This window comes from Anolis sagrei, chromosome 1 (genome assembly GCF_037176765.1).
Source record: "Anolis sagrei isolate rAnoSag1 chromosome 1, rAnoSag1.mat, whole genome shotgun sequence".
Classification (NCBI taxonomy): domain Eukaryota; kingdom Metazoa; phylum Chordata; class Lepidosauria; order Squamata; family Dactyloidae; genus Anolis; species Anolis sagrei.
Window position 1 is genome coordinate 162704688 of NC_090021.1, and position 24289 is coordinate 162728976.

A 24289-nucleotide genomic window follows, 5' to 3' on the forward strand; every position below is an offset into this window, starting at 1 on the left:
AAAAATGAGAAACACCAACTCATGCTTGAGAGCAAACTTTAAGGCTACGCCTCTTCCTTTTTTCTACTGAAATTACATTTCTTGTAACTGTGGGGGTGTAGAAGTGAAAACCAAGAAGGTAGCAAGTTTGTCCGAAAAAGGGGCATTGTATTCAAATGTATGTTCAGTTGATCAAAATGTATAAACGTCATATGGCACAGTTTTATCTCTGGAATACTGATTTCCCTTTAACTTAAAAACTGGCTCTCCTTATCCTTGAATTCTGCATCCATGCATTCAATCATTTATGGCTTGAAAATGTTTTTTAAAATATCTCAAACGCAAACCTTTATTTACATAAGGGACACAATTTCACTACATCATTGTATACAACAAGACTGAGCCAAACCCCAGCATTTATCAAGGGTCCATTAGAAGAGCCAACATGAGTGACGTTTGACTTGGCCACTTTTGAGGGCACTCTCCAGAATGACATGTATAGGCCTTTTGAATGAGCCTGTCCAAACATAGCTTGAGATCACTTGGTTTGAGACAACTGTGGGAATCCTGGCTTACTATGGATGACCAGCATGTTGGTCACTCCCCCTTGTACAAGAGCTGCTAAATAAATTACAGGTTGAGCATCCCTTATCCAGAATTCGAAAATATTCCAAAATCTGAAATTGTCCAGATGGGTGGCTGAGATAGCATCATCTTCGTGATGTTTCAATGTACACAGACTTTGTTTCATGCACAATGTTATTTAAAATATTGTGTATAAAATTACATTCAGGCGATGTGTATAAAAGTGTACATGAAAAATAAATGAACTTCATCTTTAGACTTGGATCCCATCTCCAAGATATCACATGATGTATATGCAAATATGGAGCCCCCAGTGGTACAGCAGTTTAAACTGCTGAGATGCTGAACTTGTTGACTGAAAGGTGGGTGGTTCAGATCCAGGGAGTGGGGTGAGCTCCTGCTGTTAGCCCCAGATTCTGTCAACCTAACAGTTAGAAAACATGCAAATGTGAGTAGATGAATAGGCACCATTCTGATGGGAAGATAACGGCGCTCCATGCAGTCATGCCAGCCACATGATTTTGGAGGTGTCTACGGACAACACCGGCTGTTCCGCTTAGAAACGGAGATGAGCTCCAACCCCCAGAGTCGGACATCACTAGATTTAATGTCAAGAGGAAACCTTTACCTTTTATATGCAAATACAAGCATTGAAAAACTATCCCTTTCATCCAAAATACGACTGGTCCCAAAGAATACTCAACCTGTATAGAATTTTGTCCTCTGGTTTGTTTATTGCTTTGCTGGAGTATAGACACCTCCCTTCCCCTTTCCACCAGATTCCTCTCTTCCCAGGTTTGTTGGGAGATAAATAAATGATGAAGAAAAAATGTCCACATTCAGAGGAAATAAAGAAACAATAAATAAATTCCACAGATGGTTTTGCTGCTTCTGATGCAAACAGGAGGGTTTTTTTTGGGGGGGGGGGGTTGGTCGTGTCAGGAGCAACTTGAGAAACTGCAAGTCGCTTCTGGTGTGAGAGAATTGGCCGTCTGCAAGAACGTTGCCCAGGGGACACCCAGATGTTTTTGATGTTTTATCATCCTTGTGGGAGGCTTCTCTCGTGTCCCCGCATGAGGAGCTGGAGCTGATAAGAGGGAGCTCATCCGTGCTCTCCCCGGATTGGAACCTGCGACCTGATGGTCTTCAGTCCTGCCAGCACAAGGGTTTAACCCACTGCGCCACCGGGGGCTCTCCAAACAGGAGTGACTGAGCAGTGCGGTACGGACCAACATTTTGTTCTCTGGATCTCCAGCTTATCATGTTAAATAATTGCTCCCATTGTCTTTGCCAAAAGTCTCCCTTGCTGAGTCCCATCCACACCAGCTGACTGTCTTTTCAGTTCTGGAACTTTATCACAGGTTGAGCAACCCTTATCCAAAATAATTGGAACCATATTTTTTCACACTAGGCTCACACCTAGAAAAACACAAATCTTATCAAAGATCCAGGTCTTACCAGTTATCAAATTCATTTGGGACAAAGCAGGGTTTACATACTTTGTCTCGAATTAATTTGGTTTTACCAGTGGCATTGTTTGGATGGACCCTAAGAAAACCCTATGAAACTTATGAGTGTTAGTCAAAAGACAAGTTTCTACCAAAATTAAAAAAAAAATACATAGTCATTTTGGTGTCATTTCCTCTGAGGGTGACGCTACTATCCAATCCAACATTCTTGTCCATTGACAAGAATAGCCTTTTCCTTTCATTTTTTCACTATACACAATACAATTCCATTTCTTGGGTAGTTCAGAAACACTGGGATGACCTGCCTTCACCTTTTAAGCTTTCTGTACTAGAATAAATTATGTAGAGGAAGAAAGGGAAGCTTTAATGAAATTGCCCATTTCCACATCACTGATACCTGATATCATTTCAATCAAAATTTGGTTTTTTTAATCCTTTCAAAAAACAGAAGCCCCAAGATAATCATAAATGGAACAAGATACAAGCCATGACAACTGTCACTGAAGCATTGTATTTGCTGGAGGCTGCATCTATATTGCCAAATAATGCAGTTTTAGAATGCAGTTTAACTGCATTCTGAGGGCCCTTCCACACAGCCATATAACCCAGAATATCAAGGCACTATATTCAATTCACAATGTCTGCTTTGAACTGGATTATCTGAATCCATACTGCCATATAATCCAGTTCAAAGTGGATCGTATACAGCAGTGTAGAAGGGGCTTGAAACTGCATTATATGGCAGTGCAGACTCATATAATCCAGTCCAATGAAGTTAAACTGCATTTTGAAACTACATTGTATGGAAGTGTATAGAATCACAGAATTATAGAGTTGGAAGAGACCTCATGGGCCATCCAATCCAACCCTCTGCCAAAAAGCAGGAAAACTGCATTCAAAGCACTCCTGACAGATGGCCATCCAGCCTCTGCTTAAAAGCTTCCAAAGAAGGAGCCTCCACCACTCTCTGGGGCAGAGAGTTCCACGGCTGAACGGCTCTCACAGTCAGGAAATTCTTCCTAATGTTCAGATGGAATCCCCTTTCTTGATGTAGCTGGAGTCACATTTTCAACTTCTGCAGTTGCAGAACAAACAAGCAGATTGCTACTGACTATGGCGAAACATTGCTAGCCCACTGTGAAGGCGTGCCACATCCTGCCTCTGATGAAATATTTCTAGCAGTTTAGTGAAATACGTTTTGAAAATGTGTACCCATTTTCTGAAATCCTCTTAAAACAGCAGCAATTAATTGAATAATGATAACAAAAACAACAACAAAGCTTTATTTAGATCCCGTCCCCTCTCTCTAAGGGACAACTTACAACAAGGAAGAACTATAGAAATAGTATTAATTATACAAACAAATCCTTAGAAAGTAAATCGGAACAACAAATCAAAGGAACATATCATGATACACAGAGAAGAGTAAATCACAATGAACTTGTCAAATGTAACTCAAAAAACATCAGTAAACATGTAGTACACTAAAAACATCATAAGACCTACTCTTGTTGATAAAGCAATGATCCAGCTAACATTTTTGGATTATGTGATTTTAATATTTATATTAATACTAGCTTGGGGACCCGCCGCTGCCCGGGTTATTAGAGAAAGTGGGTAACGGCGATTCTGTATGCCAAGTTTGGTCTTTATTGGATAACGGCTGCATTGTTTTCAGGAAGTGAGTGAAGGTACTTGAAGTCCCATCATCCAAAGTCCATCCTCCAAACTGCAGCAGAATGTAGAGTGGGTCATGGGGGTTCTGTGTGCCAAGTTTGGTCTTGATCAGTCATTGGAGTAGGGTCGCAGTGGTTTCAGTAAGTGAGTGAAGGTACTGCAAGTTCCATCATCCATAGTCTGTTCTTCCTCCAAACCTCACCAGAATGTTGAGTTGGCCAAGGGGGCGCTCTGTGCCAAGTTTGGTCTTTCTTGGTATTTGGATAAGTGGCACTGTGGTTTCAGGAAGCAAGTGAAGGTACTGCAAGTCCAATCATCCATCATCCGTCCTCCTCCAAACAGCATCGGGATGTAGAGTGGGTCATGGGGCTCTGTGTGCCAAGTTTGGTCTTCATCGGACATATGAGGGTTGCAGCTGTCTTGGGAGGGGAGGTACTTGAAGTCCCATCATCCATGATCTGTCCTCCTCAAAAGTGCACCAGGATGTAGAGTGGGTCATGGGGACTCTGTGTGCCAAGTTTGGTCTTGATCAGTCATTGGCAAGGGTCTCAGTGGTCTCAGGAAGTGAGTGAAGTGACTGCAAGTCCCATCATCCATTGTCAAATTCTTCCAAACCGCATCAGGATGTAGAGTGGGTCATGCAGGCTCTCTGTGTAAATTGTGGTCCTGACCCATCATAGTTGGCAGTTGTAATGGTTTTAGGAAGGGAGTGCAGGTATTGCAAGCCCCATCGTCCATGGTGCATCTTCCTCCAAGCCGCACCAGGATGTAGAGTGGGTCATGGAGACTCAGTGTGCCAAGTTTGGTCTTTATCGGTTATTGGATGAGGCTTGCAGTGGTCTCAAGAATTGAGTAAAGGTACTGCAAGTCCCATAATCCATGGTCCAACCAAGGCCAAACCACACCAGGACATAAAGTGGATCATGAGAGGTCTATGTGCCAAGTTTGATCCTGATCGGTCATTGGATGAGGTTAACAGCGGTCTCAGAATGTGAGTGATGGTACTGCAAATCCCATCATCCATGGTTCATCCTCCTCCAAACTGTAGTAGGATGTAGAGTGGGTTATGGGGGTTCTGTGTGCCAAGTTTCGTCTGTATTGGTAATTTTCTGACCCAGCCTCCCCTGGCCTTTTCCTTTCCTCTCTTTGTCATCTCGGAATCTTGGAATTGAGGTTGGCCAATCAGAGACCCTATGCAAATTTCCTTCTGTCATGTCCCCATTTCTGTCATGAACCCTTTTCTCCACCAGGGGCTCCTGTTGAAGCAGGCCAATCAGAGACCATATGCAAATAGCACCACAGTGGCAGCCAATCAGAAAGCTGCCACATACACTTCCGCCCGCTGCACTTCCCTCCTCTGTCCGTCACATACAAACTTTGACTTTTATTATATACTAGCTTGGGGACCCGGCGCTGCCCGGGTTATTTGAGAAAGGAATTGTGCATCAAGGTTGGTCTTTATCAGTTATTTAGATGACTCGCAGTTGTCTCAGGAAGTTAGTGAAGTTACTGTTAGTCCCATTATCTGTGGTCCATCCCCCTCCAAACTGCTCCAGGATGGAGAGTTGGTCATGGGGGTTTTGTGTGCCAAGTTTGGACTTGATCGGTCATTAAATGAGCGTTGCAGAGGTCTTGGGAAGTGAGTGGAGGTACTTGAAGTCCCATCATCCATAGTCTGTACTCCCCCAAACCTCACCAGAATGTTGAGTTGGCCATGGGGGCTCTATGTTCCAAGTTTGGTCTTCATTGGTTTTTGATTGAGTGTCGCTATGATTTCAGGAAGTGAGTGAAGTCCCATCATCCATCGTCCATCCTTCAAACAGCACCGGGATGTAGGGTGGGTCATGGGGGCTGTGTGTGCCAAGTTTGGTCTTTATAGGTCATTAGATGAGGGTTGCAGCAATCTTGGGAAGGGAGTGGAGGTACTTGAAGTCCCATCATCCATGGTCTGTCCTCCAAACTGCACCAGGGTGTAGAGTGGGTCATTGGGGCTCCGTGTGCCAAGCTTGGTCTTGATTAGTCATTGGCGAGGGTCTCAGTGGTCTCAGAAAGTGAGTGAGGTTACTGCAAGTCCCATCATCCATCTCCATTTTTTCCAAATGACACCAGGACATAATGTGGGTCATGAGAGGTCTATGTGCCAAGTTTGGTCTTGATCAGTCATTGCATGAGGTTTGCAGAGGTCTCAGAATGTGAGTGAAGGTACTGGAAGTCACATCATCCATTGTCCATCTTCCAAAACTGCAGCAGGATGTAGAGTGGGTCATGGGGCTCTGTGTGCCAACTTTGGTCTTGATTGGTCATTAGATGAGGGTTGCAGCAGTCTTGGGGAGTGGAGGTACTTGAAGTCCCATCATCCATGGTCTGTCCTGCTCGAAAGTGCACCAGGATGTAGAGTGGGTCATGGGGACTCTGTGTGCCAAATTTGGTCTTGATCAGTCAGTGGTCTCAGGAAGTGAGTGAAGTGACTGCAAGTCCCATCATCCATTGACAAATTTTTCCTAACCGCACCAGGATGTAGAGTGGGTCATGAGGACTCTCTGTGTAAATTGTGGTCCTGATCCGTCATTGTTGGCAGTTGTAATGGTCTTAGGAAGGGAGTGCAGGTATTGCAAGCCCCATCATCTATGGTGCATCCTCCTCCAAACTGCACCAGGATGTAGAGTGCATCATGGAGACTCAGTGTGCCAAGTTTGGTCTTTATCGGTAATTGGATGAGGGTTGCAGTGGTCTCAGGAACTGAGCAAAGGTACTGCAAGTCCCATAATCCATGGTCCATCCCCAGCCAAACCACACCAGGACATAAGGTGGGTCATGAGAGGTCTATGTGCCAAGTTTGGTCCTGATCAGTCATTGGATGAGGTTAACAGCGGTCTCAGAATGTGAGTGATGGTACTGCAAGTCCCATCATCCATGGTTGCAGTAGGATGTCGAGTCGGTCTTGCAGGCTTTGTGTGCCAAGTGTGGTCTGTATTGGTAATTGTCTGACTCAGCCTCCCCTGGCCTTTCCTTTCCTCTCTTTGTCATCTCGGAATCTTGGAATTGAGGCTGGCCAATCAGAGACCATATGCAAATTTCCTTCTCATGTCCCCGTTTCTGCCATGAACTCTTTTCTCCACCAGGGGCTCCTATTGAAGCTGGCCAATCAGAGACCGTATGCAAATAGCACCACTGCGGCAGCCAATCAGAATGTTGGAACTTTCAGGCTGGCCAATCAAAACGCTGGCACATACTCCTCCTGTTGCACCGCCACACTTTTGTCCGCCGCATACAAACTTTCACCTTTATTATATACTAGCTCGGGGAATTGTATATCAAGGTTGGTCTTTATCAGTTATTTATATGGATCGCAGTGGGCTCAGGAAGTTAGTGAAGGTACTGTGAGTCCCATCGGTCTGTGGTCCATCGTCCTCCAAACTGCACCAGGATGGAGAGAGGGTCATGGGGGCTCTGTGTGCTAAGTTTGGTCTTGATCAGTCATTGGATGAGGGTCACAGCAGTCTCAGAAAGTGAGTTAAGGTACAGCAAGTCCCATCATCCATAGTCTCCCTCTACATCACCAGAATGTTGAGTTGGCTATGGGGGCTCTCTGTGCCAAGTTTGGTCTTTATTGGTATTTGGATGAATGTCACTGTGGTTTCAGGAAGTGAGTGAAGGTACTGCAAGTCCCATCATCCATTGTCCGTCCTCCTCCAAACAGCACCAGGATGTAGAGTCTCTCATGGGGGCTCTGTGTGCCAAGTTTGGTCTTGATTGGTCATTAGATGAGGGTTGCAGCAGTCTTGGGAAATGAGTGGAGGTACTTGAAATCCCATCATCCATAGTCTGTTCTCCCCCAAACCTCACCAGAATGTTGAGTTGGCCATGGGGGTTCTGTGTGCCAAGTTTGGTCTTCATCAGTCATTGGATGAGGGTCTCAGTAGTTTCACTAAATGAGTGAAGGAACTGCAAGTCCCATCGTCCATGGTGCATCCTCCATACCACAACAGGATGTAGAGTGCATCATGGAGACCCGGTGTGCCAAGTTTGGTCTTTATCGGTAATTGGATGAGGGTTGCAGTGGTCTCAAGAATTGAGCAAAGGTACTGCAAGTCCCATAATCCATGGTCCATCCCCCGCCAAACCACACCAGGACGGAAAGTGGATGATGGTTGCAGTGGCCTCAGGAATTGAGCGAAGAGACTGCAAGTCCCATAATCCATGGTCCATCCCCCGCCAAACCACACCAGGACGTAAAGTGGGTCATGAGAGGTCTATGTGCCAAGTTTGGTCCTGATCAGTCATTGGATGAGGTTAACAGCGGTCTCAGAATGTGAGTGATGGTACTGCAAGTCCCATCATCCATGGTTCATCCTCCTCTAAACTGCAGTAGGATGTCGAGTGGGTCTTGTGTGCTCTGTTTGCAAAGTGTGGTCTGTATTGGTAATTTTCTGACAGAGCCCCTGGCCTTTCCTTTCCTCTCTTTGTCATCTCGGAATCTTGGAATTGAGGCTGGCCAATCAGAGACCATATGCAAATTTCCTTCTGTCATGTCCCTGTTTCTGTCATGAACCCTTTTCTCCACCAGGGGTTCCTGTTGAAGCAGGCCAATCAGGGATCATATGCAAATAGCACCACAGCAGCAGCCAGTCAGAATCTTGGAACTTTCAGGCTGGCCAATCAGAAAGCCGGCACATACACCGCCACACATCCGCCGCATACAAGTTTTGACTTTTATTATATAGATAGATATAGATATAGATATAGATAGATAGATATAGATATAGATATAGATATAGATAGATATAGATATAGATGTTTTTAACTCCATGTTGTAACATTTAAATGTTGTTACATTTTTACAATCTAATCGATAGTTATATGTTACTGTTGTTTTATGTTTGATTTCATATCTATGTGAGACATTAACTGTTGCCAGAAATACGTTGGAAACCGCTTTGAGTCCCACCCCGTCCCCCGTCCCCCCAGGTGAGGAAAATGGTATACGAGTGAAGTAGTTAAACAAATAAATAACCTCCATTACTTAGATGACAGTTAGCCATTTTCAAAAGCCTGCTTCCAAAGCCATGTTTTTAATTCCTTCCTAAAGATCGTCAGTATGGTAGCCACCCTATTCTCCTTGAGAAGGAGAACACTTGTGACAGAGGTGGGACTGTGAGAAGGGCCTCCCCAGCGGACCTCAGGCCCCAAGTAGGTTCATACAGGGAGATATGGCTGCGCAAATAGACTGGACCTGAACTGTGTAGGGCTTTATAGGTAATAACGTGCCCTTTGAATTGGGCCCGGAAACACATAGGCAGCCAATGGAGCTATTTTAACAGGGTGATAGTATGCTCCCTGTAATCAGCTCCTGTTAATAACCTGGCTGCTGCTCTTAGTTGTAATTTCTAAGCTGTCTTCAGATGCAGCCCCATGTAGAGTGCATTGCAGTAATCCATCCGAGATGTAACCCAAGGTGTGGACCACCATGGCCAGATCTGGCTTCTTGAGGTGAAGTCGGTAGGAACTTTAGGAGGGTCTGCCTCAGGGAGAGAGGACCTGTGGTTCCCACCAAAGAGGGAACGCTACTTTGGCGAGAACAGAGAAGCCTGATTTCAGCAAATTTATTAGCTATTAAAATTGAAATAAATCCTCACCAAAGCGGAAGAAGTGGCAACCGAGGTTTTATTGTAGCAATTCAGCTGAAGCAGATGCAATGTAGTGATAGCTCACATACAAGCCAGTACAAAGACTTGAAGCATTTTTTATAGAGGAAACAGGCACAGAAGTATCAACATTCCCACCCTTCACCCTCCGCCCGGCTCGCAGGTGATTGGTTGACCGCTGGACAGCTGGAAGGAGGCCTGGCAGCCCCCCCCCCCCGCCTGAGCCAATCACGGGGCTCCTCCTCTTCAAGGGAGCCTATCAGGAAGCTCCCTCCGCTCTGAGGTTCTGGCGAATCAGGGAAGAGGAGACGGGACGGAAAGAGACAATGGGAGATGAGGGGATTATGACATTCCAAAGTCCTGTGTGACCCTGTGTCCGGAAAATCGGCCAACTAGGGAAATTAGTCTATTGTTTTTGAGATGGGAGGGTGATTGAATTAAACCGAGTTTTCCTGTCCTGATCAGATAAGGTGTGTTTGCTTATAATGGGTTTTGGATGAAATAAACAGAGTTGGGGCAGAAGACCCCCTGAGGACAGTCTTGCCCTTATTGTATTTCAATTTAAAAGTTGGCCAGAGGAAATTCCTATCAGCCCAACTCTGAAAATAAATAATTTTTTTGGCTTTATGTGGAAATGAGTAATAGAGTTGAGTATCATCTGCATACAGATGAACTCCAAAACTCCAGTTGACCTCCCCCAGTGGTTTTCTGTAGATGTCAAATAGAAAGAGGGATAAAATAACATGATATTATGACTAGTTATACTGTATTGCTCTATCTAAAAGGATAGTTTTTATAATTCACATTTGCAAGTGTGATCTTCATTTCGCATCCTGATTTTCTGAACCCAAATCTCTGAAACATGTTGTTTTCACTTAATTTGATTGGTTATTTTTTTCTTCAATACCTGTTTTCTTCTATGCTTGTTGAACAGCAAGGCATGTGTATGTAGAAGAAAAATATTTTGCTCTAAAATGCCCTCTAAATGACCACAGGTGTAATTGTGTGGGGGAGCATTTCCATCATATTTGAAGTCTCCCTACACCCCACAGGTGTGAAACATTGTAATGACCCTCCAACCCAGATATTCCTCTCTAGAGGGAGTGGGGGATTTCAGGGGGGCCTTTGCCAATTTAAACTGGCGGGGAGGCGGTTGAAACAGGAAGTGGCTTCTGAACATTTTCTGTTATTAAAAAGAGTTATCTTGGACTGAAAATGGCCCAGGATGCTCCAAAACATTGTGAAAATATCTCCGATGTTCTGCAGAGCACTGCTTCTTAAACTATGGGTCCTGACCGCAAATGGGCTCTCTTTAACAAAATGCTCGGGTCACTAAAATATTTGGTAACTGTTCTGTCGCGCACTGGGTCTGAACAAATTGTCTTTATTCTAAAGGACGTATACTTGAAACCCAGTGGGAAGCCGGGGTGCCTCAAAGAGAGATTCTTAGGGATTTCCTGAAGTGATGGTCTTTAGTCTGTAATGGTACAACAAAGTCCTTATTAAGGAACAAATAACAAATCTTCAAACAACACTTCAAGGCTTTCTTATTCTAGTCTTTAAGAGACTGCCACTGACTTGGATTAACTGTACTCTCTCAGCATGAGGAAGAACCCTTTATAATCTCTCCCAGGCCGTCTATCATCCGGGCCTCACTGGTCTGGGTCTTACTACCAATCCCAAATGCATCTGGGCATCGAGTAAACCTACCAGCCAAGGCTTGAAGATCTTTCAGCTGGAATTCCGTGGTTCTGTAATGCTGTCCTGTGGGAACTTCAGGGCTGTTTTCCCCTTCTGGTGCTGTGAGGCTGAAAGGCTGTGAGCTCTCAGCCAGAGCCTTTGGGATCTTTTCCTTCTGCTTCTACTTCCCTGAATGATCCCCAGATGATCACTAGATGGTCCCCGAATGATCCCCAGATGATCTTGGTGAATGAAGCTTTCCCTAAGGGATGAGCTGGTCTGCGTCCTATAGACTACCTTCCTTGTGTGTGACTGACTGAAAATGGCTCCCTTCCCTCCAAAACCCAAAAGGGGGGCGGAACTAAGGAACCTAATGATGATGGACAGGTGGCCTGCCCTATAACTGCAAACTTTAACAGGAAGCCACCCTTCTGCGAAATCCCAAGGCTTGGACTGCAAGCAAACATTTAATACAAGGCAAATAAAGTGGGAGCTTCTGGTACAGCTGTACCAGCATAGTAACAGTAAAAGGTTTCTGAACATCACTCATTTACACAAATCGGTTAGCAACAACATGCAGTGTTTACAGTGAGCTCTGCAGACAATACTTCAGCTGTACTTCATAAAAAAGAAAATCAGCCTGTTTGGCAAGCTTTGCAAATGCTGATTTATTATCAGGAAATGATGGGTTTGTGTATTTCTTTCTGTGTACCCAAGATCATGTAAAAATTTACTTGGCGGAAAGCGGTCATGATGGGAAAAGGTTTAAGAAGTCTCGGCCTACACAGCAACCTTTTTGATACATCCACATACATTCAAATTTACCACATTACTCAGAAATATAAATCAGGCACTTCTCAGATTACAATATTCATATAATGCAGCAAAAAGCAAACAAACAGGTCAAAACTATTAAACTGACACTTAGTGGTAATATACTATAGGACAAACTTAGAATAGAAAGCAAGACTGCCATTTTTCCAAGCTAAAAATCACTAAGAGTTATTACTGGGGACCTACAGTAAAGCACATTCTTTTGCAGGCCTGGGTAGCAGAATGTTCATTTTCACATATAGGGTCATTCAGTTTTACAGTGATGAATCTCTTATTGAACACCACTACCTACACCTCAAATTAAAAAGGATTTATGGTTTTCTAAGGGCAACCAGCCAGAATGAGCTACAGTGGCACCCTCTCTTTTGCACAAAACTCTCAGGCCTCCTCATCACCCAGACCTCTCTTTCTCCACTATAAACTGTATTTTATCCCATTTTTATTCCTAAGAATCTATTAAAAATTATAACCAATGAAATCCTCACTTACATCTCACTTCTGTGGAGCACTGCTGAGCTGTCTTGCATGTTTATGGTTCTTGTACATGAAGAAAGGAGTTTGTAGAACAAAGGAAGTGTTAAGCATTGTGTATGTAGAACCAATGTGAAGTCAGTGTGGCTAACCTGGAACTGGTAAAACTAGTTTGCACTGCCTTATTGTTTCATGAGAAATATCTCCGAAAGACAAACTAACTGTTCTTCTCCTTCAAACAAATTTTGTCGCCCTAATTATACTGTTTTACTCAATGCTTTGATTCAAACGTTCAGATGTATGTTTATGCATGGGGAAATTTGGTTGTTTCATCCTTGCCTTGGAAATGATGCCCTACCACACTACACTGTTTATAGCACTATTATTCCACCTTAATTACCATCACAACACTTTGTGGGATTCTGGGGTTATTGATTAGGGCAACCAAGAGCTCTCTGGCTGAGAATTTCCTAAACTGCAGACTCCAGAATTCCATACAAGGTGTGATGGGACAAAGCGCTCTTCAAAAGGTACAAGCACACATTCACAGAAAAATACACGACATTTTATCCAGTTCTGACAGCTATTCAGAACTTCAGGAGGAAGACTTCTTGCTCCCTCTTGATTGGCTGAAAAGTGAGGCAGGCTAGGATCCATGCAGGGATTGCTTGGGGGTTCCCCTGACATCACAGCCTGAAGGAGAAGATTCCCATAGTGAGAAGAACAACTGATGGATGGTAAAATGAACTGAGTAATTTTTAATTAATTTATAGATGGGGAAATATATAAAATAATCCCAACGCTGTTTCACCAAAATTATAACGCACAGGCACCACCTAAAATATGAACGCGTGTTCACCAAAAATATAAAGCTGTCAAAAGGAAGAGGGAGTATGATTGTTGAAACAGCTGTATATTTAAAATTTCTCTTTATTTTAATGGATGAAATATATCCCACTGATTATACCAATATCAGGGGAGATTAGAGCAGATAAGGGGAGAGACACTTAGCCCTTTAAAAGATAGAAACACTTCAACTAAGAGACTTAAAACGCTTCTTCAAATGTATTCTGCTGCCACCATTCTAATATTAATCAGGCTGAGGTAATATTGGGAGTTGGTTCTGTAACACACACTGTGCCACTATAGTTTTACCACAAAGGTACACACACGGAGGCTGGTATAAGTTAATAAAAGAACAAGAATGTTTATTGAACAAGCTTGAAATAATTTAGGTACAACTGCTTATTGGTTTCAGAAAAATACTGGCATGAGAAGCTTGTGGTTGCGTTACAGTAAAATCTTAAATTCTTCTGGGTTACAAGTCTTCAAACTTCCACTACAGAAAATTACTTCAGGAAATTAATCTCTGAAAGTAACTCCCAAAAATGCCCTTTAGGAATATAGCCAAAAATACCCTGAACTAGACTTCCCTAGGAATTGAACAGTCTACTAACTGGGCCCTGCTCCACAACAGTATTCTAACTAATAGCTACTCTGAATACCTCACAAAAGGCTAACCCAATCTTCTTCTATAAACCCAAACTCGCTCTGACTAACATCAACTCTTCCACTCTCTCTAACACCCAAACTCCAACTAACTGGGACTTTAAGCCTCTGTTTTAAAAGGATACTTTTTCCTTCTAGACCACTTAGGCTCCGCCCCCATGTTTCTAGCCAATCCTAGCTAGAAACATGGGGGCGGAGGGCACCAAACTGGGGGAAGTGGTGACGTGGGTATGCAGATGATTCCTTGATTGACTCAAGTGTCCAGGATTCCATGTGAGAAAAAGGTGAAAGACTCAAAAGACAAATAGTAATAGTTCTAAATCAACAAGGGTCTGGCTCCCCATTCAGGGAATTAGTGAATTCATGTTTGCTAAGCCTCCTTTTCCATGGGAATGGCATACTCTCAAACTCAATTAAATGGACAGAAATCCTGAGCTCATGACAAAGGGGATCATCCGTCTTGCACACATATACACACAAAGGTCCTGACATTATCTGACTTGGGAAATAGCTGGAGGGACCTTGACCACGATCTCTGTGCCCAAGGGATTATGCAAACTGAGGGCATGGAGAAGTAGCTGTCTTCAAGATACATTTGAAACATTTTATACATTTAAGAATTGATACAGTTTTCAAATAATTCAAGTAACACATAAAATACCATGTTGGTTCATTTATGAAAGGGTCAGATTTAATAGAGTTGGGGGTACAGCTGCTCCTAGGTCCTTCTGAAGCCTTTAGTGGCTTCGATATTGCATGACTTTGGAGCCACGTGAAATGTTTTAAAAAATAACAAAAAAATCATATTTCTTCATTGCCCATAAACTTTTGGGGAGGGGGTGCCATGGATCAATAACAAATATCTATGTATCTATGTTTATATGTGGCTTCCAAGATAGCTCTCACATCCAGAGTGCCCTCTGATTCCCACCGATAGTGGATCTGAACCAAATGTCACACACAGACCCATCATGTTGTTGTTCATCTGTTCAGTCATTTCCAACTCTTCGTGACCTCATGGACCAGTCGACGCCAGAGCTCCTTGTCGGTCGTCACCACCCCCTCAAGGTCAAGCCAGTCACTTCAAGGATACTATCCATCTATCTTGCCTTTGGTCGGCCCCTCTTCCTTTTTCCTTCCATTTTCCCCAGCATCATTGTCTTCTCTAAGCTTTCCTGTCTTCTCATGATGTGGCCAAAGTACTTCATCTTGCCTCTACTATTCTTCCCTCCAATGAGCAGTCAGGCTTTATTTCCTGAAGTATGGACTGGTTGGATCTTATGGCAGTCCAAGGAACTCTCAGAACTTTCCTCCAGCACCACAGTTCAAAAGCATCTATCTTTCTTCACTCAGCCTTCCCTATGGTTCAGCACTCACATCTGTAGGTGACTATGGGGAATACCATTGCTTTGACTATGTGGATCTTGTGTGTGGTGTCTCTACTCTTCACTATTGTATCAAGATGTGCGGGACTTGAGGAATGCAAGGCTGGGGTGAAAATTGCTGCAAGAAACAATAACAAACTTAGATATGCAGATGACACCACTTTGATGGCCAAAAGCGAGGAGGAGCTGAGGAGCCTTCTAATCAAGGTGAAAGAAGAAAGCGCAAAAGCTGGGTTGCAGTTAAACATAAAAAAAACCAAGATTATGGCAACAAGAATGATTGACAACTGGAAAATAGAGGGAGAAAATGTGGAGGCTGTGACAGACTTTGTATTTCTAGATGCAGAGATTACTGCAGATGCAGACTGCAGCCAGGAAATCAGGAGACGCTTACTTCTTGGGAGGAGAGCAACGACCAATCTTGATAAAATAGTGAAGAGACATCACACTGGCAACCAAGACCAATCATAACCAAAAGAAAATACTGGAGGGGTTGGGGGGGGGGGGTGGAATTGGTCCGGGATGATGGAAATTATTGTCCACCCACTGAGAGAGCACTGTGAACCCAACCAACAATGGAACTGGACCACACTTGACACACATGTCCACGATAACCAACTTTTAGTATTTTAAGGGTTGGGAGGGAATTGACTTTGGATGCCGGGAGTTACAGTTCACCCACATCCAGAGAGGACTGTGAACCCTACGGAAAATGGATCCGGACCACATTTGGCACGCATTCTCAAACATGATAAACTTTGTATACTGGTGAGGTTTGGGTTAAGCATTGACCCGTGATGTTGAGAGTTGTAGTTCACCCACATCCTGATGCATGTTCTAATGAGACCATTCATAAAAACAAAACAGAAACAAACCATGACTTAATGTACATTATATAATGTACTAGCTGTCCCCTGCCATGCATTGCTGTGGCCCAGTCTGTTGATTTGGAAAATAAAGTAATGAGAAAGTGTTGGTTTCTCCTATATGTAATTTCTTTATGCTTGTGGGTAAACAGTATTTCTTGCTGTTTGTCAGTGTTGATGTGGAAATTGTCTGGTTTGCCCACCCTGGAACATGCAACATATAATTGTCCTTCTTTAGGTGTCCCTTTCAAATCTATGATACTATATTTCTGTGTGTGTGAACCATATCTATCTATCTATATCTTTGGCTGGATGGCCCTTTGTCAGGAGGACTTTGATTACGTTTTCTTGCCCTGAAGAAGGGAGTTGGATTGGATGGCCTTAAGTATTTTCTGTTGGTCTTGGGAGTTCTGTGTGGGAAGTTTGCCCCGATTCTGTTGTTGGTGGGGTTCAGAATGCTCTTTGATTGTAGGTTAACTGTGAATCCCAGTGACTACAACTCTCAAATATCAAGGTCTATTTTCCCCAAACTCCATCTGTGTTCATATTTGGGCGTATTGAGTGCTTGTGCCAAATTTGGTCCAGATCCATCATTGTTTGAGTCCACAGTGTTCTCTGGCTGTAGGTGAACTGCAACTCCCAAACTCAAGGTCAATGCCCACCAAACCTTTCCAGTATTTTCTGTTGGTCATGGGAGAACTGTGTGCCAAGTTTGGTTCAATTCCATCGATGATGGAGTTCAGAATGCTCTTTGATTGTAGGTGAACTATAAATCCCAGCAACTACAACTCCCAAATGACAAAATCAAAATTTTTGAGTGATGGTCACTTCTTGTGTTGTGAGATGTTTTGTTGCCAAATTTGGTGTGATTGGTTCTTTTGTTTTAAGGTACTCATTACGCACATTTTTATATATAAATATAAATACACACACACACCCATATATATGTGTGTTAATTTTCCTTTGTATGGAGACTTTGAGGACGTCTTGTATTTTGGGCCCAGGATCAAAAGGCAAAGGCGGCTATCTCGAGTGGGAGACAGCCAGGCCAGCCGGGCTCGGTTCCCATAGCAACAAGTAGAAGCTCCGGCTTCTCGGTGTAAGCAGGCAAGGCGGAACCTTGGGTCGCAGGCGACGTGTTTCCGAGGGGAAGCCAGCACGCGGGGGGTGTCTCCTTTTTTTTGTCCTCCCTGAGCTTCCCTCGCTCGCTGCCTCGCTCCCTAGGTTTCGTACTCGCCTTCTTCGGTCCGCCATGGTGGGCAAAGTGAGAAGGCGGCCCAGGCTGCACCCGGCGGCGCCGAAGCTGACCCCGCCGCCTCAGGGGGGCGAGGAGGGCCTCGCGGCGAACGCCTTCCCCTTCGCCGCCCCCCAAAGCAAGCCCGTGAGGGCGGCCCGGGTGAGTGTGCCCTAAGGCCTGGACTGTACCATCTTGGGGTAGAGCGGGGGGGGGGGGGGGGGCAGAGGACTGAGAAAGCAGGAAGGAGGGCCTTGTCCTAGTTTGCGGCGGCTCTAAGACTCCCACGTGGCTCGCAGGGGTTGTTTCTTAAGGAAAGGTATCTATATACATAAAATGTAACGCTCGTTTGTGGGATTAACAGAACTCAAAAACCACTGGACGAATTGACACCAAATTTGGACACAAGACACCTAACAGCCCAATGTATGTCCTTCACTCAAAAAATTGACTTTGTCATTTCGGAGTTGTAGTTGGTGGGATTTATAGTTCACCTACAATCAAAGAACATTCTGAACCCCACCAACGATGGAATTGAACCAAACTTGGCACACAGTTCTCCCATGACCAACAGAAAATACGGGAAGGGTTTGGTGGGCAGTGTCCTTTGGTTTTGGAGTTGTAGTTCACCTACATCCAGAGATCACTGTGGACTCAAACAATGATGGATCTGGACCAAACTCTACAAGAATATTGAGATATGCACAAATGTGAACACTGGTGGAGTTTGGGAAAATAGAATCTTGACATTTGGGAGTTGTGGTTGCTGGGATTTATAGTTCCCCTACAACCACCAACGATAGAATTGGGCCAAACCTCCCACACAGAACCCCCATGTGAGCCGCAGCAACGTGTGGCAGGGGATGGCTAGTTTTAAATAATATAACAACAACCAGAGGCGGCCCTAGGTAATTTTCAATGGTAAGCAAATAGTATTTTGCCCCCCCCCCCAACCAATCATTGATATATATTTTCTGTTTGTCGTGGGAGGTCTGTGTGCCATATTTGGTTCAATTCCATCATTGGTGGAGTTCAGAATGCTCTTTGACTGTAGGTGAACTATACATCCCAGTAACCACACTTGCCGCACTTGCTCCCTTGCCTGGCCCGCTTTGGGTCCGGAGGCGTGCCTGAAGACCCCAAGTGGAGATGCCCACCTTTCCTGAAGGTAGGCACAAAAACAAAGGAGGGAGCGGAGGTGGGAGATACCTCCAGCCGGAGGGGCTCTCTCTCTTTCTCTCTCGGTCCCAATGGCTGAAAAGTCAGGAGAAGAGTCGAATTTTGGTGCGCACGCTGGGGTCTTCAGACACACCTCCGGACACAAAGCGGGCCAGGCACAGCGGCTCCGCCCCTTGGCCCACCCGCGGATTGGGGAGAGGAGTGGAGGCGGGTGGAGCGCCGGGGGATCGGGAAAGGGAGCCGGTCCTGCAGAAGGGATCGAACACAGAGAACGATTGAGCGCCGGCTCTGCTCGCGCACCCGGTGGCCGGGTGGGGCAGGAACGAGAGGGGCTAGGCGACGCTCAAGGGCCCAACCCCTTTGGGAAGAGGATCGCCCGGCAAGAAAGCCGAGGCTCCCCCCAGACTGCTAGGGCTGTTGTGAGCTGAGGGGGCACTCCTCAAGTGGTGGTCGAGGGCCATTTACAGAGGCACCTCTGTGCCCCTGGCAAAAAAAAAGTGTTCTGCGACCGCTTACTTCGCGTAATGGACGAGCCGCCCCTGACAACAACATAGATCATAGAATCAAAGAGTTGGAAGAGACCTCATGGCCCATCCAGTCCAGCCCCTTGCCAAGAAGCAGAAATATTGCATTCAAATCACCCCTGACAGATGGCCATCCAGCATCTGTTTAAAAGCTTCCAAAGAAGGAGCCTCCACCACACTCCGGGGCAGAGAGTTCCACTGCTGCACAGCTCTCAACAGTCAGGAAGTTCTTCCTCATGTTCAGATGGAATCTCCTCTCTTGTAGTTTGAAGCCTACAACAATACAACCTTATTTATTTCTCTCCCCGTGGGGATTCAGGGTGGTTTACAATAACCAATGGCAGACATTCAATGCCATTGTGTTAAAACCAAAACAATCAAAAGCACTCAAAGCCATCCCGACCTCCACATCAAAGTGATAATGAAAAGCCTTACCACAAATTATTTATCGTATCAGGAGCGAACCAAAACAGTTGTATTGCATTAAAAACAAAAAAACAAAACACAAAGTTTGCAAGCTTGGTAGTTGATTAAATGCCCTTTGACCAGTATCTGGCCACTTGGAGTGTCTCTGGTGTTGCCGCAGGAAGGCCCTCCATTGTGCATGTGGCAGGGCTCAGGTTGCATTGCAGCAGGTGGTCTGTAGTTTGCTCTTCTCCACACTCATATGTCATGGATTCCACTTTGTAGCCCCATTTCTTAAGGTTGGCTCTGCATCTCGTGGTGCCAGAGCGCAGTCTGTTTGGTGCCTTCCAAGTCGCCCAGTTTTCTGTGCGCCCAGGAGGGAGTCACTCAGTTGGTATCAGCCATTGATTGAGGTTCTGGGTTTGAACCTGCCACTTTTGGACTATCGCTTGCTGAGGTGTTCCAGCGAGTGTCTCTGTAGATCATAAAAGACTATTTCTTGATTTAAGTTGTTGGCATTCTGGCTGATACCCAAACAGGGGGTGGGCCGGAGATGTCACTGTCTTGGTCCTTTCACTAGTGGTTGCTACTCCCCTGCGGATGTCAGGTGGTGCAATACCGGCTAAACAGTGTATTTTTTCCAGTGGTGTAGGGTGCATACACACCATGATAATGCGGCATGTCTCATTAAGAGCCACAGCCACTGTTTTAGTGTGGTGTGATGTGTTCCACACTGGGCATGTATACTCAGCAGCAGAGTAGCATAGCGCAAGGGCAGATGTCTTCACTGTGTCTGGTTGTCATCCCCAGTTGTGCCAGTCAGCTTTCATATGATATTGTTTTTAGCACCCACCTTTTGCTTGATATTCAGGAAGTGCTTCTTGTACTTCTTGTAGGTCAGGGCACGGTCCAGAGTGACTCCCAGGTTTTTGGATGTGCTGCAATGCTCCAGTGAGATTCCTTCCCAGGTAATCCAGGCGTAATTCAAGTCAGCCTGCAATTTTTTCTCTTGTCCACAACCTGCTTTATTTCTTTATTTTCCTCCTCATTTAGAACATGAGGCCCTATTCCTGCAGGTGAGGAATAACACAACACTGTCATTGACATCCTTTTAACTCATTTGTCAACCCCTTGTCAAGTATTTGAGACAAAAGTACAGTGGAAGAACCATTTAAGAAAATTCCCAATGGAATTTTCCTTAGCAGATGGAGATGGGGGCCCATTCAGCTCCTGACAAGATTGGTGGTGGTGACACTATGCCTTCAGGTTTATTTTTTTTAACTTATGTTGACTTTGAGGCAAACCTATCATGAGGTTTTCTTGGCAAGATTTGTTCAATGGGGTTTTACCTTTGCCTTCTTGAGAGGCTGAGAGAGAGTGACTTGCCGAAGGCCACTCAGCAGATTTCCGTCATAGAATCATAGAATCAAAGAGTTGGAAGAGACCTCATGGGCCATCCAGTCTAACCCCCTGCCAAGAAGCAGGAATATTGCATTCAAATCACCCCTGACAGATGGCCATCCAGCCTCTGTTTAAAAGCTTCCAAAGAAGGAGCCTCCACCACACTCCGGGGCAGAGAGTTCCACTGCTGAACGGCTCTCACAGTCAGGAAGTTCTTCCTCATGTTCAGATGGAATCTCCTCTCTTGTAGTTTGAAGCCATTGTTCCGCGTCCTAGTCTCCTGAGGAAGGATTTGAACCCACGGTCTCCAGGGTCCTTGTCTAACACGCACACTATTATAGCCTGCTGGTCTCTGACAAAGAGTAAGTTTGACGTGTTTTATATTTTCTAACTTTAGAATATTGCTAACTTTGCGATGCTCTGAGTTTGAGCCAGATATTTTTTCCATCAGAGCAAGGGAACTTATAGATTGAGTTCTGTCCTCTAGAACCAAAATTAGGCCTTTGTTAAAGGAATTAGTTGTATCACATTCTTATTTTGGGGTTGTTGTAGGTTTTTTCGGGCTATATGGCCATGTTCTAGAGGCATTCTCTCCTGACGTTTTGCCTGCATTTATGGCAAGCATCCTCAGAGGTAGTGAGGTCTGTTGGATCTAGGAAAATTGGGTTTATATGTCTGTGGAATGTCCAGGGTGGAACAAAGAACTCTTCTCTGCTGGAGCTAGGTGTGAATGTTTCAACTGACCACCTTGATTAGCACCTTGATTAGCATTTGATGACCTGGAAGTTTTTTGGTGTGGGTGGTTAGTGCCTGGGGCAATCTTTTGTTGAGAGGTTATTAGCTGTCCCTGATTGTTTCTTCTCTGTTGTTTTGCTGTTGTAATTTTAGAGTTTTTAAATACTGGTAGCCATATTTTGTTCGTTTTCATGGTTTCCTCCTTTCTGTTGAAATTGTCTACGTGCTTATGGATTTCAATGGCTTTTGTGTAGTCTGACATGGTGGTTATTAGAGTGGTCCAGCATTTCTGTGTTCTCAGATAATATGCTGTGTCCAGGTTGGTTCATCAGGTGCTCTGCTATGGCCGACTTCTCTGATTGAAGTAGTCTGCGGTGCCTTTCATGTTCCTTGATTTGTGTTTGAGCAATGCTGCGTTGGATGGTCCCGCTGTAGACTTGTCCACAGCTGCATGGTATACGGTAGACCCACCAAAAATTCAACAAATGTTACGTTCAGCAAAGGACAAGAGGGATCCTCTCACTTCTGCAGGAGTCTACTATTGAAATCCATAAGCATGTGGACAATGCAAAAAGATTCCCCCAGGCACTAACAAGCCACACCAAAAAACTGCCAAGCCATCAAATGCTAATCAAGGTGGCAAGTTGAAACATCCCCACCTCGCTCCAGCAGACAAGAGTCCTTTGTCCCACCCTGGTCATTCCACAGATATATAAACCCATTTTCCTAGTTCCAACAGACCTCACTATCTCTGAGGATGCTTGCCATAGATGCAGGTGAAACGTCAGGAGAGAATGCCTCTAGAACATGGCCAAATAGCCTAATAAATCCTACAACAACCCAGTGATTCTGGCCATGAAAGCCTTCAACAATACATTCTTATTTTTGTCTATGCTAGGACCATGTTTTGTTGACCTCAAACATCTTTGCTGGCGTGAAAATAGACCTGAAATCTCTAGTGAAGAAATTGGACACGCATTCAAGAAACACTGTTTCAACCATAAAAGGTAAGAATTGAGGAATCTGCATGTTCATTTAACAAGAGGTGGGAATGTGGGAACTAACATGCTATATTTTCCTAGAATCTAGAATAATTTCAAATTCTTTGTATCCTTCAGAACATAATGGCAAAGAGAAAAAGGTATTGGTTACCCTCAGCTATAAAATGCAAAACTATCAGAACTTCTTTTTTAAAAAAGAAAGAAAGAAAGAAAGCTACCCATAAAAGCAAGCAGATTGTTTAACCTACCTTGAAGATTATTTGCAGATGATATTGTAATGGTATTTGTATGTACTTTTTATCTTTCATGGAAGTGTCTGGATTATAACAATGATTTTACAGATTTTTTCCTCTGAATTCTGTAAAATCATAAACTAGGCGGTTCTGTCTCACCAGCAATCAGTCTTATTTCCCTTTTTCTCTAATGATAGAAACATTTGTAACACAAAGATCTTATTACCTTCGTATACAGGACATAAGATCAGAAATGTTCTTAGTATAAGAAGATTTAAGGGGTTTGTAATTATTTTTGTGTGCACAAAGTCTGAGCTATTGCTCTTACAGAAAGGTTAAGAACACAAAAGTGCTTAAAATTGAGCTTTATGAAATAGTTTTTATTATATTTGGCTTGCATATGTTGCCTTTGTCAATAATAACTGATATCATAATAATTACAAATATACATTTATGGACTAATATTCTTTCTGTCCTTGACTTGAAAATGCTGGACATTGACAAACTAAAGACCATATGTGATGTTTATTCATGAATGATGATTTTGTTTTATGTTTTGTTTTATAAAACAAAATATATTGAAAAATTAAACCACTGTTAATATCCTAACTCATGCTATGTAGACTTAAAAGCAGTGCTATTCTCTTATCTCTAGTGCTCTATTTCAAGTTGGGAACAACTGTAATGCAGATTGTATGGAATCTGGCATAGGTAGATTTAAGGTGCATCTACACTGTAGAATTAATGCAGTCGGACACCATTTTAACTGCCATGGCTCAATGCTATGGAATCCTGGGAAGTGCAGTTTGGTGAAGCACTAACACTTTTTGGCAGAGAAAGCTAAAGACCTTATAAAACTATAGCTCCCATGATTCCATAGTATTGAGCCATGATTGTTAAAGTGATATTAAACTGCATTAATTTTTCAGTGTAGATTCACCTTTAGTTGGCTGTATAGGTACCCTTTTGTGTTTTTAATGGTGTACTACATTGTAGAATTAAAAGTTCGACACCACTTTAACTATCATGAGAGTTGTAATTTTACAAGGTCTGTAGCCTTCTCTGCCAAAGCATACAGCCACCTCAACAAACTTCAACCCCCAGGATTCCATAGCATTCATGCACTTTTAGTCTCCTTCAGACAAGATCATAATCATAATAATTTAATTACTTATTAATCGCCCTCCATCCGAGAATGCTCCAGGCAATTTACAGGTAAATTACAAAAGATAAAATACATACTTACAAAAATTAAAAATCAACAGAGATGTTGCTGCAATCTCTAATACTGTAGCAGCATACAAGTTATACTTTGCTGTTTGCTGGTGTGATGCCTTTTTGATCTCAGTTCTAAAACAGGGTAACTTAGCTGAAAGTGATTGCAAAAGAAAGCATTGAGGGCCAGCATCATCTTATTGAAGTTAAGGAAGCTTTATTACTTACTTGTTTAATACTCTGATTTTTTGACCAAGATATC

At 43.8% G+C, this 24289-nt stretch overlaps 1 protein-coding gene across 1 annotated transcript in view; it reads left to right on the top strand.

Annotated features, from left to right (window-relative positions):
* The first annotated feature begins 17252 nt into the window (after nt 1-17252).
* SLX9 (SLX9 ribosome biogenesis factor) overlaps nt 17253-24289 on the top strand; it is a 70280-nt gene continuing 63243 nt past the window's right edge. Inside the window, exons 1-2 of the mRNA XM_060783639.2 lie at nt 17253-17496; nt 22477-22585. Coding sequence (XP_060639622.2) covers nt 17353-17496; nt 22477-22585 — 253 coding nt within the window. The 5' untranslated portion in view covers nt 17253-17352. The remainder of the gene's footprint in view (nt 17497-22476; nt 22586-24289) is intronic.